This window comes from Pleurodeles waltl, unplaced genomic scaffold (assembly GCF_031143425.1).
Source record: "Pleurodeles waltl isolate 20211129_DDA unplaced genomic scaffold, aPleWal1.hap1.20221129 scaffold_155, whole genome shotgun sequence".
NCBI lineage: Eukaryota > Metazoa > Chordata > Amphibia > Caudata > Salamandridae > Pleurodeles > Pleurodeles waltl.
The window spans coordinates 469,261-484,380 of record NW_027149861.1 but is presented as its reverse complement, the minus strand read 5'-3'; the positions used below and the strand labels follow the sequence as shown (position 1 = coordinate 484,380).

At 45.3% G+C, this 15,120-nt stretch overlaps 1 protein-coding gene across 1 annotated transcript in view; it reads left to right on the top strand.

Annotated features, from left to right (window-relative positions):
• Positions 1-15,120, top strand: part of LOC138274069 (pre-mRNA-processing factor 40 homolog A-like) — a gene marked incomplete at its 3' end in the record, with an annotated part of 550,808 nt that overhangs the window by 77,662 nt on the left and 458,026 nt on the right. Inside the window, exon 10 of the mRNA XM_069218962.1 lies at positions 5,256-5,846. Within this exon, the coding sequence (XP_069075063.1) occupies positions 5,256-5,846 (591 nt within the window). The remainder of the gene's footprint in view (positions 1-5,255; positions 5,847-15,120) is intronic.

Genomic DNA, 15,120 nt, shown 5'->3' with positions numbered 1-15,120 from the left:
CTCTCCCTCTCCTTCCTTACCTGGTAAACAAACTCAGTCAAAACAAACTCAAACTCATATTAATAGCACCAACTTGGGCAAGGCAACCCTGGTACACAACGCTGCTAGACCTATCAGTAGTACCCTGCATCAAATTGCCCAACAGGCCAGATCTGTTGACACAACACAACCAAAAGATCAGACACCCAGATCCAGCATCGCTGAATCTAGCAATCTGGCTCCTGAAATCCTAGAATTCGGGCACTTACAACTTACCCAAGAATGTATGGAAGTCATAAAGCAAGCCAGAAGGCCATCCACCAGGCACTGCTATGCAAGTAAATGGAAGAGGTTTGTCTGCTACTGCCATATTAATCAAATACAACCATTACACACAACTCCAGAACATGTAGTGGGTTACTTGCTTCACTTACAAAAATCTAACCTGGCTTTCTCTTCCATTAAAATACACCTTGCAGCAATATCTGCATACCTGCAGACTACCTATTCAACTTCCCTATATAAGATACCAGTCATTAAAGCATTCATGGAGGGCCTTAGGAGAATTATACCACCAAGAACACCACCTGTTCCTTCATGGAACCTAAATGTTGTCCTAACTAGACTTATGGGTCCACCTTTTGAACCCATGCACTCCTGCGAAATACAGTTCCTATCCTGGAAGGTGGCATTTCTCATCGCCATTACTTCCCTAAGAAGAGTAAGCGAGATTCAGGCGTTTACAATACAGGAACCTTTTATACAACTACACAAGAATAAGGTCGTCCTAAGGACCAATCCTAAATTTTTGCCAAAGGTTATTTCACCGTTCCATCTAAATCAAACAGTGGAACTTCCAGTGTTCTTTCCACAGCCAGATACCGTAGCTCAAAGGGCACTACATACATTAGATGTCAAAAGAGCATTGATGTATTACATTGACAGAACAAAGAACATCAGAAAGACTAAACAACTATTTATTGCATTTCAAAAACCTCATGCAGGAAACCCAATATCAAAGCAAGGTATAGCCAGATGGATAGTTAAATGCATCCAAATCTGCTACCTTAAAGCTAAACGACAGCTGCCCATTACACCAAGGGCACACTCAACCAGAAAGAAAGGTGCTACCATGGCCTTTCTAGGAAACATCCCAATGCAAGAAATATGTAAGGCAGCCACATGGTCTACGCCTCACACATTCACCAAGCACTACTGTGTAGACGTGTTATCTGCACAACAAGCCACAGTAGGTCAAGCCGTATTAAGAACATTATTTCAAACTACTTCCACTCCTACAGGCTGATCCACCGCTTTTGGGGAAATAACTGCTTACTAGTCTATGCAAAACATGCGTATCTACAGCGACAGATGCCATCGAACTGAAAATGTCACTTACCCAGTGTACATCTGTTCGTGGCATCAGTCGCAGTAGATTCGCATGTGCCCACCCGCCTCCCCGGGAGCCTGTAGCAGTTTGGAAGTTACCTTCAACTATTTGTATATGTATCATCTCAACCTTAAATAGGTACATACTTAGTCACTCCATTGCATGGGCACTATTACTACAATTCAACTCCTACCTCACCCTCTGCGGGGAAAAACAATCGAAGATGGAGTCGACGCCCATGCGCAATGGAGACAAAAGGAGGAGTCACTTGGTCCCGTGACTCGAAAGACTTCTTCGAAGAAAAACAACTTGTAACACTCCGGCCCAACACCAGATGGCGAGCTATTGCAAAACATGCGAATCTACTGCGACTGATGCCACGAACAGATGTACACTGGGTAAGTGACATTTTCATTATCATACAAGAACCCTTTATTCAGATACACAAGCATAAAGTAGTTCTACGAACAAATCCTAAGTTCTTACCAAAAGTCATATCACTGTTCCACTCGAATCAAACAGTAGAACTACCAGTGTTCTTCCCAGAGCCAGATTCTGTAGCTGAAAGAGACAAGCAGTACTACGAACTTTGTTTCAAACAACTTCAACTCCTACAGGCTGAACCACCAATTTTGGGGAGATAACTGCTTACTAGTCTATGCAAAGCATGTGTATCTGCAGCTACACATGCCATTGAACGGAAAATGTCACTTACCCAGTGTACATCTGTTCGTGGCATGAGACGCTGCAGATTCACATGCGCCCGCCCGGCTCCCCGGGATCCTGTAGCCGTTTGAAGTTGATCTTGAACATTTGTAAATTTGTAAATATATCGCTTTAAACCACATTATGTACATACATATCAACTCCATTGCATGGGCACTATTACTATAATACACAACTCCTACCTCACCCTCTGCGGGGAAAACAATCTAAGATGGAGTCGACGCCCATGCGCAATGGAGCCGAAAGGGGAGGAGTCCCTCGATCTCGTGACACGAAAAGACTTCTTCGAAGAAAAACAACTTGTAACACTCCGAGCCCAACACTAGATGGCGGGATGTGCAAAGCATGTGAATCTGCAGCGTCTCATGTCAGATGGTGCTTTTGTGATGTACTGAGTACTGCACCTGAATGAAGAAAGATTTTTAAAAAAATGCTTAAAATCAGCCACTTATGGACTGCTCCCTGTCTGAGGAGGGCGGGAGGATAACATTGAGGAGGGACAGCCAGCAAGTTGGAGAAGGAAATTAGGAAAACCCTCTTGGAAAATCAAGCTAAGAAGATCCATTTCAAATAGGTTGTGGGTGTTGCAACAAACGTAAAAAATAAAACTCCAAGATGAGTTGGCAATTGGGCCAAGTAAAGGAAGTAGGTGAAGAAGTTATGGCCACTGTGGCATAAAATGTCTTCATTATATCCTGGGGTGGCTTAATGGTCTCAATGGTCATAGCTTCAAAAATCTGTGTGAGGACACAGTGGGAGTTTCTGGTTGAATGCAACTACTTGTGTTCACTGGAAGCTGTGTCCATGTCTCCCAAACAAACTGTTGTAATAAAGAAAGATCATTGACATCTGCTGTATCTGGGACCAGGGTCCGGAGTTGCTGGTGGGCCACTGCATATTGTGCCAGTTGAGACACGTGGACTGGTGCCTTAGGCCGACTGTCTGGCTTTTAGAGCGCCACAGCGTTTTGTTTGGTATCTGATAGCAGGCGCTGCAACAGAATGGATAGGTGCTTCACTGCAAACTTAAAGTTGATATGCTGGGATGGCCTCTTTTGCCTTGAATTTCACACTCTAATCTAGTCTGAGATGAGGCCTGAAGTCTTCATGGAAGTGAAACCTACACCCAGTGGCCTGTTGTGAGAAGGTTTGACAACTCCTGGCCTGGCAGCTCCTCGTCTGATGGATTTGATTAATCTTACCAGTCTTTCATGAAGCCACTGGCCCTTAGGAAGATAAATCTTGTAAAGAGTCCAAAGGAGGCTGAGGCCAGAGGAGGATGCCAATACCAGGAGTGATTTCTGAGAGCACCACAGACACACCAAGGAGACCAGTGCAATGTCTTATTTTTCCTGAGACTGGACTGGCAATGAAGGTGGTTTGCAACAATGTACTTTATGCACTTCACTTCTGGTGCTGGGGACTTTGTAATTTGGAGGTCCAGAGATGCTAGTAGGGCTTGGAGGGATGGGGGGGAGGTACTGGTGCCTCTTGGTACGTGGTGTGCCTGTTTCTGCAGCTCTTTACCTGTTCAGTAGTACTCCTTCTCAACTGCCCACCTTCACATGTCCAGAGCATGGCATTCTTCCCTGGGACAGTGAGGTCATGCTGGAGATAATCCTCTTGCAAACAAGCATGTTTGACTTCCCTTTCATTCCATGAATTACTTGCTGAGAGCTGAGGACAGTCCTCTGTGATCTCCCAGCGCAAGAGGACTAGAGAAGGCAAAGACTCAGCCAGACTCCAATCCTCGGCTTCTGCCCTAATTCCAGTTCTATCAGAGACACTCTGATGCGGTGAGAGTATTCAGCCTGTTCCCCATTGTGATAAGGTGGACAGCAGGCTCACCCCCTCTTTATACTGATTTTGGCCTGTACAAAATGCTAATGGACTGGGTGGGTACATCCGTAGACGGTGGGCTAGACTTGTCCCCTCTGACACCTACTAAGGAAAGTGTATCTTTTGTAGAAGTTGTGCAAGTGGCAGAAGTGTTTGATTTACATCGGCCTGCTGTTGAAATCAAGGCAAACGTGTTAACTGAGATCATTTGTGGCACTGTTGCCATTTATAGACGTTCTTACATAGACCATTGTGGCTACTTGGTCCAAGTCGTGGTTGGGCAGTCCTGTCAGTTTACCTCTTGCTAGACGATGAAGACTGGCTTCCCATTAGACAAGGCTCTCCACAACGGAAAGCTTGTACACACGTTGTTGAGTAAAGTCACTCACAATGCCTTTTTGCTTAACCCTCCGGATAGTGTTGAAATGTAGTAACGCCCTCTAAAGAAAATGCTCTCTTTGGCTAGTTCACCCTAATCTTTGAATGCAGTATCTTTCTTGTGTGTTTGTCAGGCTGCAGTGTAGGCATCAGAGCACACGTTTGGAAAGCACTACTGCCTACCTGCCAAGACTATGGTATCTATTTACAAGGTGAACAATATTCAGTTAAGAGTCCGACAGAACAAACTAGTTACTTTCAGTAACACTCTCTCTTGTGGATAGTCTATCTAAACGCAGCTTGCCCACTGTCCTCCCACCTCCTCGTGCTGTGGAACGGACGTCTAAACATCTTAAGATTCCTGGAAGAAACTGGTGTAAGCACACAGAAGTGATGCTTGTATGCGGCTCTGCTCCTTCAGTTATGGGATGCTAAAGAGTCACAACAGAGCCACATGAAACAACCTTTTGGCAAGCTTGAGACATGCTACAAACATCTCTAGATCCATTTATGCAGCTGTGGATATTCTTAAAGTTAGTAATTTGTGGTTAGGTTATTCAACAGAAAGAACATTTCAAAGGCGAGTAACTTGTTCTTGAACACTATAGAAAAAAATGTGGCCACTTACAGATGACACGATGTTGGCAGTACCCGCAGTGAGAGAGGTTTTAAAAAATTATTAATTGCTAATGTTAAAATTAGAAATTGTTTTAATTGCATTACTGTGTTTTTTTTTTTTTTTTTTTTTAGTTAATAGGGAGTAGCAGTGTTAGATAGCGATCTGTTAATTTTGAATTCTTACTGCATTAGGTTTGTAGTCTTGTTGGAGCATGGCTGCTGTTCAGATAATGTAATCTAGACTTACAGAACGGCCAACTAAATATGTAACTACACGCATTTAGTACATTTCCACAATTTTACTTGTGTTTATTTTCATTCAACAGTAAACAGGAGGATTCTGCTCCAGTGTCTTCTGCTCCTACAGCGTCTGCACCAGAGATGACAAATATCCCACTCCCTGTTCCTGCTACAGTGTCTGCTCCAGTTTCTGCTCCTGTTTCTTCGCCTATTCCTGTGCCAGTTTCTGCTCCTCTATCGGCTCCTCTGGTTGCTCCTCTGGTTGCTCCACTAGCTGCTCCACTAGCTGCTCCCCTTGCTCCTCCTGGTGTTGCTCCTCTTGTACCTCCGCTTGCTGCACCTTTGGCTGCTCCTCTGGCAGGTCCCCTTGCAGCTCCTTTAGGTGTTCCGCTTGCTGCACCAATGGCAGTCCCAGTTGCCCCAATTGCGGTTCCAGTTGCTTCTCCTATAGTTTCTGCTGCTACTCCAGTGAGCACTGTATCCTCTATCACTGCCCCAGCAGCAGCAGTTTTTCCTCCAGTTGAATCTGAAGTTGCAGCTGTTGCTCCTACACTTGGATTAGAAAATGAAATTGTTCCAGATTCAAATGAAGAGCAAGCTCCCCCAGCGACACAAGAGAACGATGACACTACTAGTAGTGTTTCGGAAGATGTTTCAAAAGCAGATGATGTTGCAAGGTGAGTACAACCTTAAAACATTAATTTGTCTTAACATTTGTTTTTCTTAACAGTAAAGCTGCTGCCTCTCCTCTACCCACACACAACCCCATCACCATCCACCTCATACCCCACCATGTGCTTCAGTGCTGTAGAATTGAAGTTAAAAGGATGTATGTAAAAGGTGTGTTGCAGTCTGTAGCTATTTATGTTGTGGCATCTTCATAAGATTAAAAAGCCTTTTAACTTGGGTTACCACTTCCTCAGCCCTAAATGTGGCATAGTATGTGTAGGAAGTTGCCTCTGTGCATACTATGCCTTACTTTGAAATAGTGCATACAGAGTCCAAAGGTTCCCCTTAGAGGTAAGATAGTGGCAAAAAGAGATAATACTAATGCTCTATTTTGTGGTATTGTGGTCGAGCAGTAGGCTTATCAAAGGAGTAGTGTTAAGCATTTGTTGTACATACACACAGGCAATAAATGAGGAACACACACTCGGAGACAATTCCAGGCCAATAGGTTTTTGTATAGAAAAATATATTTTCTTAGTTTATTTTAAGAGCCACAGGTTCAAATTCTACATGTAATACTTTGCATGAAAGGTATTGCAGGTAAGTACTTTAGGAACTTTGAATAATCACAATAGCATATCTACTTTTCAAATAAAACACATATAGCTATTTTAAAACTAGACACTTAGTGCAATTTTCACAGTTCCTAGGGGAGGTAAGTAATTGTTAGTTATTGCAGGTAAGTAAACCACCTACGGGGTTCAAGTTTGGGTCCAAGGTAGCCCACTGTTGGGGGTTCAGAGCAACCCCAAAGTTACCACACCAGGCAGCTCAGGGACGGTCAAGTGCAGAGTTCAAAGTGGTGCCCAAAACGCAGAGGCTTCAATGGAGAAGGGGGTGCCCCGGTTCCAGTCTGCCAGCAGGTAAGTACCCGCGTCTTCGGAGGGCAGACCAGGGGGGGTTTTGTAGGGCACCGGGGGGGGGGACACAAGTTAGCACAGAAAGTACACCCTCAGCAGCACGGGGGCGGCCGGGTGCAGTGTGCAAACACAAGTCGGGTTTGTAATTGAAATCAATGGGAGACCAAGGGGTCTCTTCAGCGATGCAGGCAAGGGGGGAGCTCCGCGGGGTAGCCACCACCTGGGCAAGGGAGAGGGCCTCCTGGGGGTCACTCCTGCACTGGAGTTCCGATCCTTCATGTCCTGGGGGCTGCGGGTGCAGGGTCTTTTCCAGGCGTCTGGATCTGGGAGTCAGGCAGTCGCGGTCAGGGGGAGCCTTGGGATTCCCTCTGCAGGCGTCGCTGTGGGGGCTCACAGGGGACAACTTTCTTGGTCCTTCTAGAGCAGGGCAGTCCTCTGAGGATTCAGAGGCCGCTGGTCCTGGGGAAAGCGTCGCTGGAGCAGTGTCTTTTCGAAGTGGGGAGACAGGCCGGTAGGGCTGGGGCCAAAGCAGTTGGTGTCTCCGTCTTCTCTGCAGGGTTTTTCAGCTCAGCAGTCCTCTTCTTCTTAGGTTGCAGGAATCTGGTTTCCTAGGTTCTGGGGAGCCCTTAAATACTAACTTTAAGGGCGTGTTTAGGATCTGGGGGGTTAGTAGCCAATGGCTACTAGCCCTGAGGGTGGGTACACCCTCTTTGTGCCTCCTCCCAAGGGGAGGGGGGCACATTCCTATCCCTATTGGGGGAATCATCCATCTGCAAGATGGAGGATTTCTAAACGTCAGAGTCACCTCAGCTCAGGACACCTTAGGGGATGTCCTGACTGGCCACTGACTCCTCCTTATTTTTCTCATTATCTCTCCTGGACTTGCCGCCAAAAGTGGGGGCTGTGTCCAGGGGGCGGGCATCTCCACTAGCTGGAGTGCCCTGGGGCATTGTAACACAAAGCTTGAGCCTTTGAAGCTCACTGCTAGGTGTTACAGTTCCTGCAGGGGGGAGGTGTGAAGCACCTCCACCCAGAGCAGGCTTTGTTTCTGTCCTCCGAGAGCACAAAGTCTCTCACCGCATGGGGTCAGAAACTCGTCTCTCAGCAGCAGGCTGGCACAGACCAGTCAGTCCTACACTGAACAATTGGGCAAAATACAGGGGGCAGCTCTAAAATGCCCTCTGGGTGCATTTTCTAATAAATCCAACACTGGCATCAGTGTGGGTTTATTATTCTGAGAAGTTTGGTACCAAACTTCCCAGTATTCAGTGTAGCCATTATGGAGCTGTGGAGTTCGTTTTTGACAGACTCCCAGCCCATATACTCTTATGGCTACCCTGCACTTACAATGTCTAAGGTTTTGCTTAGACACTGTAGGGGCATAGTGCTCATGCACCTATGCCCTCACCTGTGGTATAGTGCACCCTGCCTTAGGGCTGTAAGGCCTGCTAGAGGGGGGTTGGCATGGCACCCTGAGTGGAGTGCCATGTCGACTTAGTCATTTTCTCCCCACCAGCACACACAAGCTGGCAAGCAGTGTGTGTCTGTGCTGAGTGAGGGGTCCCTAGGGTGGCATAAGACATGCTGCAGCCCTTAGAGACCTTCCCTGGCATCAGGGCCCTTTGTACCAGGGGTACCAGTTACAAGGGACTTACCTGGGTGCCAGGGTTGTGCCAATTGTGGAAACAACGGTACATTTTAGGTGAAAGAACACTGGTGCTGGGGCCTGGTTAGCAGGGTCCCAGCACACTTCTCAGTCAAGTCAGCATCAGTATCAGGCAAAAAGTGGGGGGTAACTGCAACAGGGAGCCATTTCTTTACAGTATGGCACAACCAAGTGGGTGTATTGGCATAGTTGGAGGCCTGTGCATAGAGAAAACATGCCCCTTGCGCACCTACACAGGCACCTGTGTTTCACTCTTTATTTGAGCATTTTGGGACTGTTTATTGGTGTCCATCATGAGAGCATTTACTTCCACATTGGTTCTCCTGAAGCACACATTAATCAACTAAGAGGTTGCTTTTGGAAGTATTCTTGAAGAAAGGGAAGAAAGAAGAAGCAATCAAGCGCAAAAGAAGAGGTAGAGGAAATTAAAAAAAATATGGAAGAGAAAGAAAAGGAACAATGGAAAGGATGAGGATAGAGGAATGAAGTTAAATAAATATATATATATATATATATATATATATATATATATATATATATATATATATATATATATATATATGTTCGGTGGCATGTGTAGCTGCAGATACACATGCTGTGCACATCCCGCCATCTGGCGTTGGGCTCCGGAGTGTTGCAAGTTGTTTTTCTTCGAAGAAGTCTTTTCGAGTCACGAGACCGAGGGACTCCTCCCATTTCGGCTCCATTGCGCATGGGTGTCGACTCCATCTTAGATTGTTTTTTTTCCGCCATCGGGTTCGGACGTGTTCCTTTTCGCTCCGTGTTTCGGGTCGGAAAGTTAGTTAGAATCTTGGAAAAATCGTCGGTATTGTTTGCGTTCGGTATCGGGTTAGTTACAACAGATCGACACCGACTTTTGAAGAGCTCCGGTGGCCCTTTAAGGTTTTTTCGATCCCCTGTCGGGGCCTGGTCGGCCCGGCCATGTGTCTCTTCAAGGCTGATGGAACGGACCCCATTCCGCTTCTGCCCAAAATGCCATAGCAAGTATCCATATACAGATCAGCATCTGGTCTGTAACTTGTTTGTCGCCAGAACACAAGGAAGATACTTGTGAAGCCTGTCGAGCGTTTTGGTCCAGGAAGACACTAAGAGACCGAAGAGTAAGGAGACTGCAAATGGCGTCAGCGCCGACAGGACAAGAGCGTTTCGAGGAGGATGAAGAAACATTCTCCATCCATGAATCGGACTCGGGTGAGATCAATCCCGAAGAACCGCCGAAAACCGTGAGTTAGACGTCGAAACACAACACTCCCGAAAAAACCATTAAAGCCCAGGGGACGCCACCGCCAACAGGCCATGGCTTAACCCGAAAAATAGGTGACCGATCATTGGCACCGAAAAAGGGCACGCTGGGGCGAAGTCATCTGACTCCGGTCGAGATACCGCCACACAGCAATCTTGGGCTCGAGATAGTGGCTCCGAGCAGGTTCGGCACTGAGATAGCGGCACCGAAATGGGTCGGCACCGAGAAACCACGACGCTGAAAGGAAAGAAGGTTTCGTCGGAACCGAAAAAAACAGCCGAAAAGGTTTCGATACCGAAACATCCGGCCTCGGAACCGAAAACAAGTTCCTACACTGAGGAACAAGGACTGTCCACACAAATGAAGACACATAGATTTGGACAGGAACTAGAAACAATAGAGCCAGACTATACACAAAGAAGGCTCCATATCCAAAAAGAAACAGGGAAGATCAGTACTCTCCCTCCAATTAAAATGAAACGTAAACTTGCCTTTGAGGAAAAAGACAAGCAGCCACAGGCGAAGGTGGCTAAACAAGTAACCCCGCCACCATCTCCACAATGCTCTCCGCAACCATCACCGGTAGCCACTCCACCAATGATTCAATCCCCAACTCATACAGGAATGAGTCAAGATGACCCTGACGCATGGGACCTTTATGATGCAGCAGTGTCAGATAATAGTCCTGAATGTTATCCAGCTAGACCGTCGCCACCAGAGGATAGTACAGTCTACGCACAGGTGGTGTCGAGAGCAGCAGCATTTCATAATGTCAGCCTGCATGCGGAGCCCATTGAAGACGACTTTCTTTTTAACACACTGTCGTCCACACACAGCCAGTATCAAAGTCTTCCTATGCTACCCGGAATGCTAAAACACTCCAAACAAGTGTTTGAAGAGCCTGTAAAAGGAAGGGCCATTACTTCAAGAGTGGAGAAAAAATATAAACCGCCACCAACAGACCCCGTGTACATCACACAACAGCTAATACCGGACTCAGTTGTAGTAGGGGCTGCGCGCAAAAGAGCGAACTCCCATACTTCAGGAGATGCACCACCTCCAGATAAAGAAAGTAGAAAATTTGACGCAGCAGGCAAAAGGGTGGCGGCACAGGCAGCAAACCAGTGGCGTATTGCCAATTCACAGGCTTCGTTAGCCAGATACGATAGGTCCCATTGGGACGAAATGCAACACTTTATAGAACATTTGCCCAAAGAGTTCCAAAAGAGAGCGCAGCAAGTAGTAGAAGAAGGACAGAGTATCTCCAACAATCCGATACGGTCAGCAATGGATGCTGCAGACACAGCTGCTAGAACTGTCAACACAGCAGTAACAATAAGGAGACATGCATGGCTGCCTACATCAGGATTTAAACCAGAAATACAGCAAGCTGTGCTGAATATGCCATTCAACACACAGCAGTTGTTTGGGCCGGAGGTGGACACTGCGATCGAAAAACTTAAAAAAGACACTGACACGGCCAAAGCCATGGGCGCACTCTACTCCCCTCAGGGCAGAGGCACATTTCGAAAGACACAGTTTAGAGGGGGGTTTCGAGGACAAAGCACGGAACCCACAACCTCACAGACAAGACCCACTTCCCAGAGCCAGTATCAGCGGGGAAGTTTTCGGGGACAATATAGAGGGGGACAATTCCAAAAGAACAGAGGAAAGTTCCAAAGTCCCAAAACTCCTCAAAACAAACAGTGAATTCCAAGTCCCACATCCCCAACACATAACACCTGTGGGGGGGAGACTACGCAATTTTTACAAACATTGGGAGGAAATAACAGACACTTGGGTCCTAGCAATTATCCAGCATGGTTATTGCATAGAATTTCTCAAATTCCCTCCAAACGTCCCACCGAAAACACACAATATGTCAAAACAACATATAGATCTTCTAGGACTAGAGGTTCAGGCATGGCTACTAAAAGAAGCAATAGAATTAGTACCAAAACACCAGAAAGGAACAGGGGTTTACTCTCTGTACTTTCTCATACCTAAAAAAGACAAGAGTCTGAGACCTATATTAGATCTCCGAACATTAAATACCTACATCAAATCAGATCACTTTCACACGGTGACATTACAAGACGTTATTCCACTACTCAAACAACAAGACTACATGACAACACTAGACCTAAAGGATGCATATTTTCATATACCGATACATCCTTCACACAGAAAGTACTTAAGGTTTGTATTCCAGGGGATACATTACCAATTCAAGGTGTTGCCAATCGGAATTACAACTGCACCAAGAGTTTTTACAAAGTGCCTGGCAGTCGTAGCTGCACATATCAGAAGGCAGCAAATACTTGTGTTCCCGTACCTAGACGATTGATTAATCAAAACCAACACGCTAGAAAAATGTTCACAACACACAAAGTATGTCATAGAAACCCTCCACAAACTAGGTTTCTCAATCAACTACACAGTCACACCTTATACCGTGTCAAACACAGCAATACTTAGGGGCGACAATCAACACAGCAAAAGGGATTGCCACTCCAAGTCCACAAAGGGTTCAGGCATTTCACAATGTAATACAGGCCATGTATCCAAAACAAAAAATACAAGTCAAAATGGTAATGAAACTCCTAGGCATGATGTCCTCATGCATAGCCATTGTCCCAAACGCAAGGTTGCACAGGTGGCCCTTACAACAGTGCCTAGCATCACAGTTGTCACAGGCAATGGGTCAACTTCTAGATCTGGTGTTGGTAGACCGCCAAACATACACCTCGCTTCAATGGTGGAACAGTATAAATTTAAACAAAGTGCGGCCTTTCCAAGACCCAGTGCCACAATATGTAATGACGACAGATGCCTCCATGATAGGGTGGGGAGCACACCTCAATCAATACAGCATCCAAGGACAATGGGACACTCACCAAAAACAGTTTCACATAAATCACTTAGAACTATTGGCAGTATTTCTAGCGCTGAAAGCATTTCAACCCATAATAAGCCACAAACACATTCTTGTCAAAACAGACAACATGACAACGATGTATTACCTAAACAAACAGGGAGGGACACACTCAACACAGTTGTGTCTCCTGGCACAAAAAATATGGCATTGGGCGATTCACAACCACATTCGCCTAATAGCACAATTTATTCCAGGAATTCAGAATCAGTTAGCAGACAATCTCTCTCAGGATCACCTACAGATCCACGAATGGGAGATTCACCCCCAAATACTGAATACTTACTTACAGAGTTGGGGAACACCACAAATAGATCTATTTGCAACAAAGGAAAACGCAAAATGCCAACACTTCGCATCCAGGTACCCACAAGATCAGTCTCAGGGCAATGCGTTATGGATGAGTTGGTCAGGAATATTTGCTTACGCTTTTCCCCCTCTCCCACTCCTTCCATATCTAGTAAACAAGTTGAGTCAAAACAAACTCAAACTCATACTAATAGCACCAACATGGGCAAGGCAACCTTGGTACACAACACTACTAGACCTTTCAGTAGTGCCCCATGTCAAACTACCAAACATACCAGATCTGTTAACGCAACACAAACAACAGATCAGACACCCAAATCCAGCATTGCTGAATCCAGCAATCTGGCTCCTGAAGTCCTAGAGTTCGGACACTTAGACCTTACACATGAATGTATGGAGGTCATAAAACAAGCTAGGAAACCTACCACTAGACATTGCTATGCAAATAAGTGGAAAATATTTGTTTATTACTGCCATAATAATCAAATTCAACCCTTACACGCATCTGCCAAAGACATCGTAGGATACTTACTACATTTGCAAAAGTCAAAGCTAGCTTTTTCTTCCATTAAGATACATCTTACAGCAATTTCAGCTTACCTGCAAATTACGCACTCAACTTCTCTATTTAGGATACCAGTCATAAAAGCATTTATGGAAGGTCTAAAGAGAATTATACCACCAAGAACACCACCAGTTCCTTCATGGAACCTCAACATTGTCTTAACACGACTCATGGGTCCACCTTTTGAGCCCATGCACTCTTGTGAAATGCAATACTTAACATGGAAAGTTGCATTTTTAATTGCCATCACATCTTTAAGAAGAGTAAGTGAGATTCAAGCATTTACCTTACAAGACCATTTATTCAAATACACAAGCATAAAGTAGTTCTACGAACAAATCCTAAATTTTTACCAAAAGTCATATCACCGTTCCACTTAAATCAAACAGTAGAATTACCAGTGTTCTTCCCACAGCCAGACTCTGTAGCTGAAAGAGCACTACATACATTAGACATCAAAAGAGCGTTAATGTACTACATTGACAGAACAAAACTAATTTGAAAAACCTCATACAGGAAATCCAATTTCTAAACAAGGCATTGCTAGATGGATAGTTAAGTGCATTCAAACCTGTTATCTTAAAGCAAAAAGAGATCTGCCTATTACACCAAAGGCACACTCAACTAGAAAGAAAGGGGCTACCATGGCCTTTCTAGGAAATATTCCAATGACCGAAATATGTAAGGCAGCTACATGGTCTACGCCTCATACATTTACCAAACACTACTGTGTAGATGTGCTAACGGCACAACAAGCCACAGTAGGCCAAGCAGTACTACGAACATTGTTTCAAACAACTTCAACTCCTAGAGGCTGAACCACCGGTTTTGGGGAGATAACTGCTTACTAGTCTATGCACAGCATGTGTATCTGCAGCTTCACATGCCACCGAAAGGAAAATGTTACTTACCCAGTGTACATCTGTTCGTGGCATTAGTCGCTGCAGATTCACATGCGCCCACCCGCCTCCCCGGGAGCCTGTAGCCGTTTAGAAGTTGATCTTGAACATCTGTATATTTGTAAATATATTACTTTAAACTACATTATGTACATTACTCCATTGCATGGGCACTATTACTAGCATACACAACTCCTACCTCACCCTCTGCGGGGGGAAAACAATCTAAGATGAAGTCGACGCCCATGCGCAATGGAGCCGAAATGGGAGGAGTCCCTCGGTCTCGTGACTCGAAAAGACTTCTTCGAAGAAAAACAACTTGTAACACTCCGAGCCCAACACCAGATGGCGGGATGTGCACAGCATGTGAATCTGCAGCGACTAATGCCACGAACAGATGTACACTGGGTAAGTGACATTTTCCATATATGGGCAGGCATGAAAAATGCAGTTTTAACGATTAGAAAGAAGGAATGACAAAAGGAATAGAGATAAAGAACAGAGGTACAAAGAGAGGCAAGAAAAAAAGGAGGAATGATGTACAGAAAAGAGCATGAGGAATGAAGAGAAGGAAAGGAACTCAGGGGGGAAGAAAGCCACGAAGGTCTGTGAGGAAATAAGGTGTATTATTACATGGTGTGGTTGTGCGATCTCACCATGTAATACACGTATTGCCCCGTTTAGATCCAGTACATTTCATCTGTAAAACCCTCCGCTAAACCCT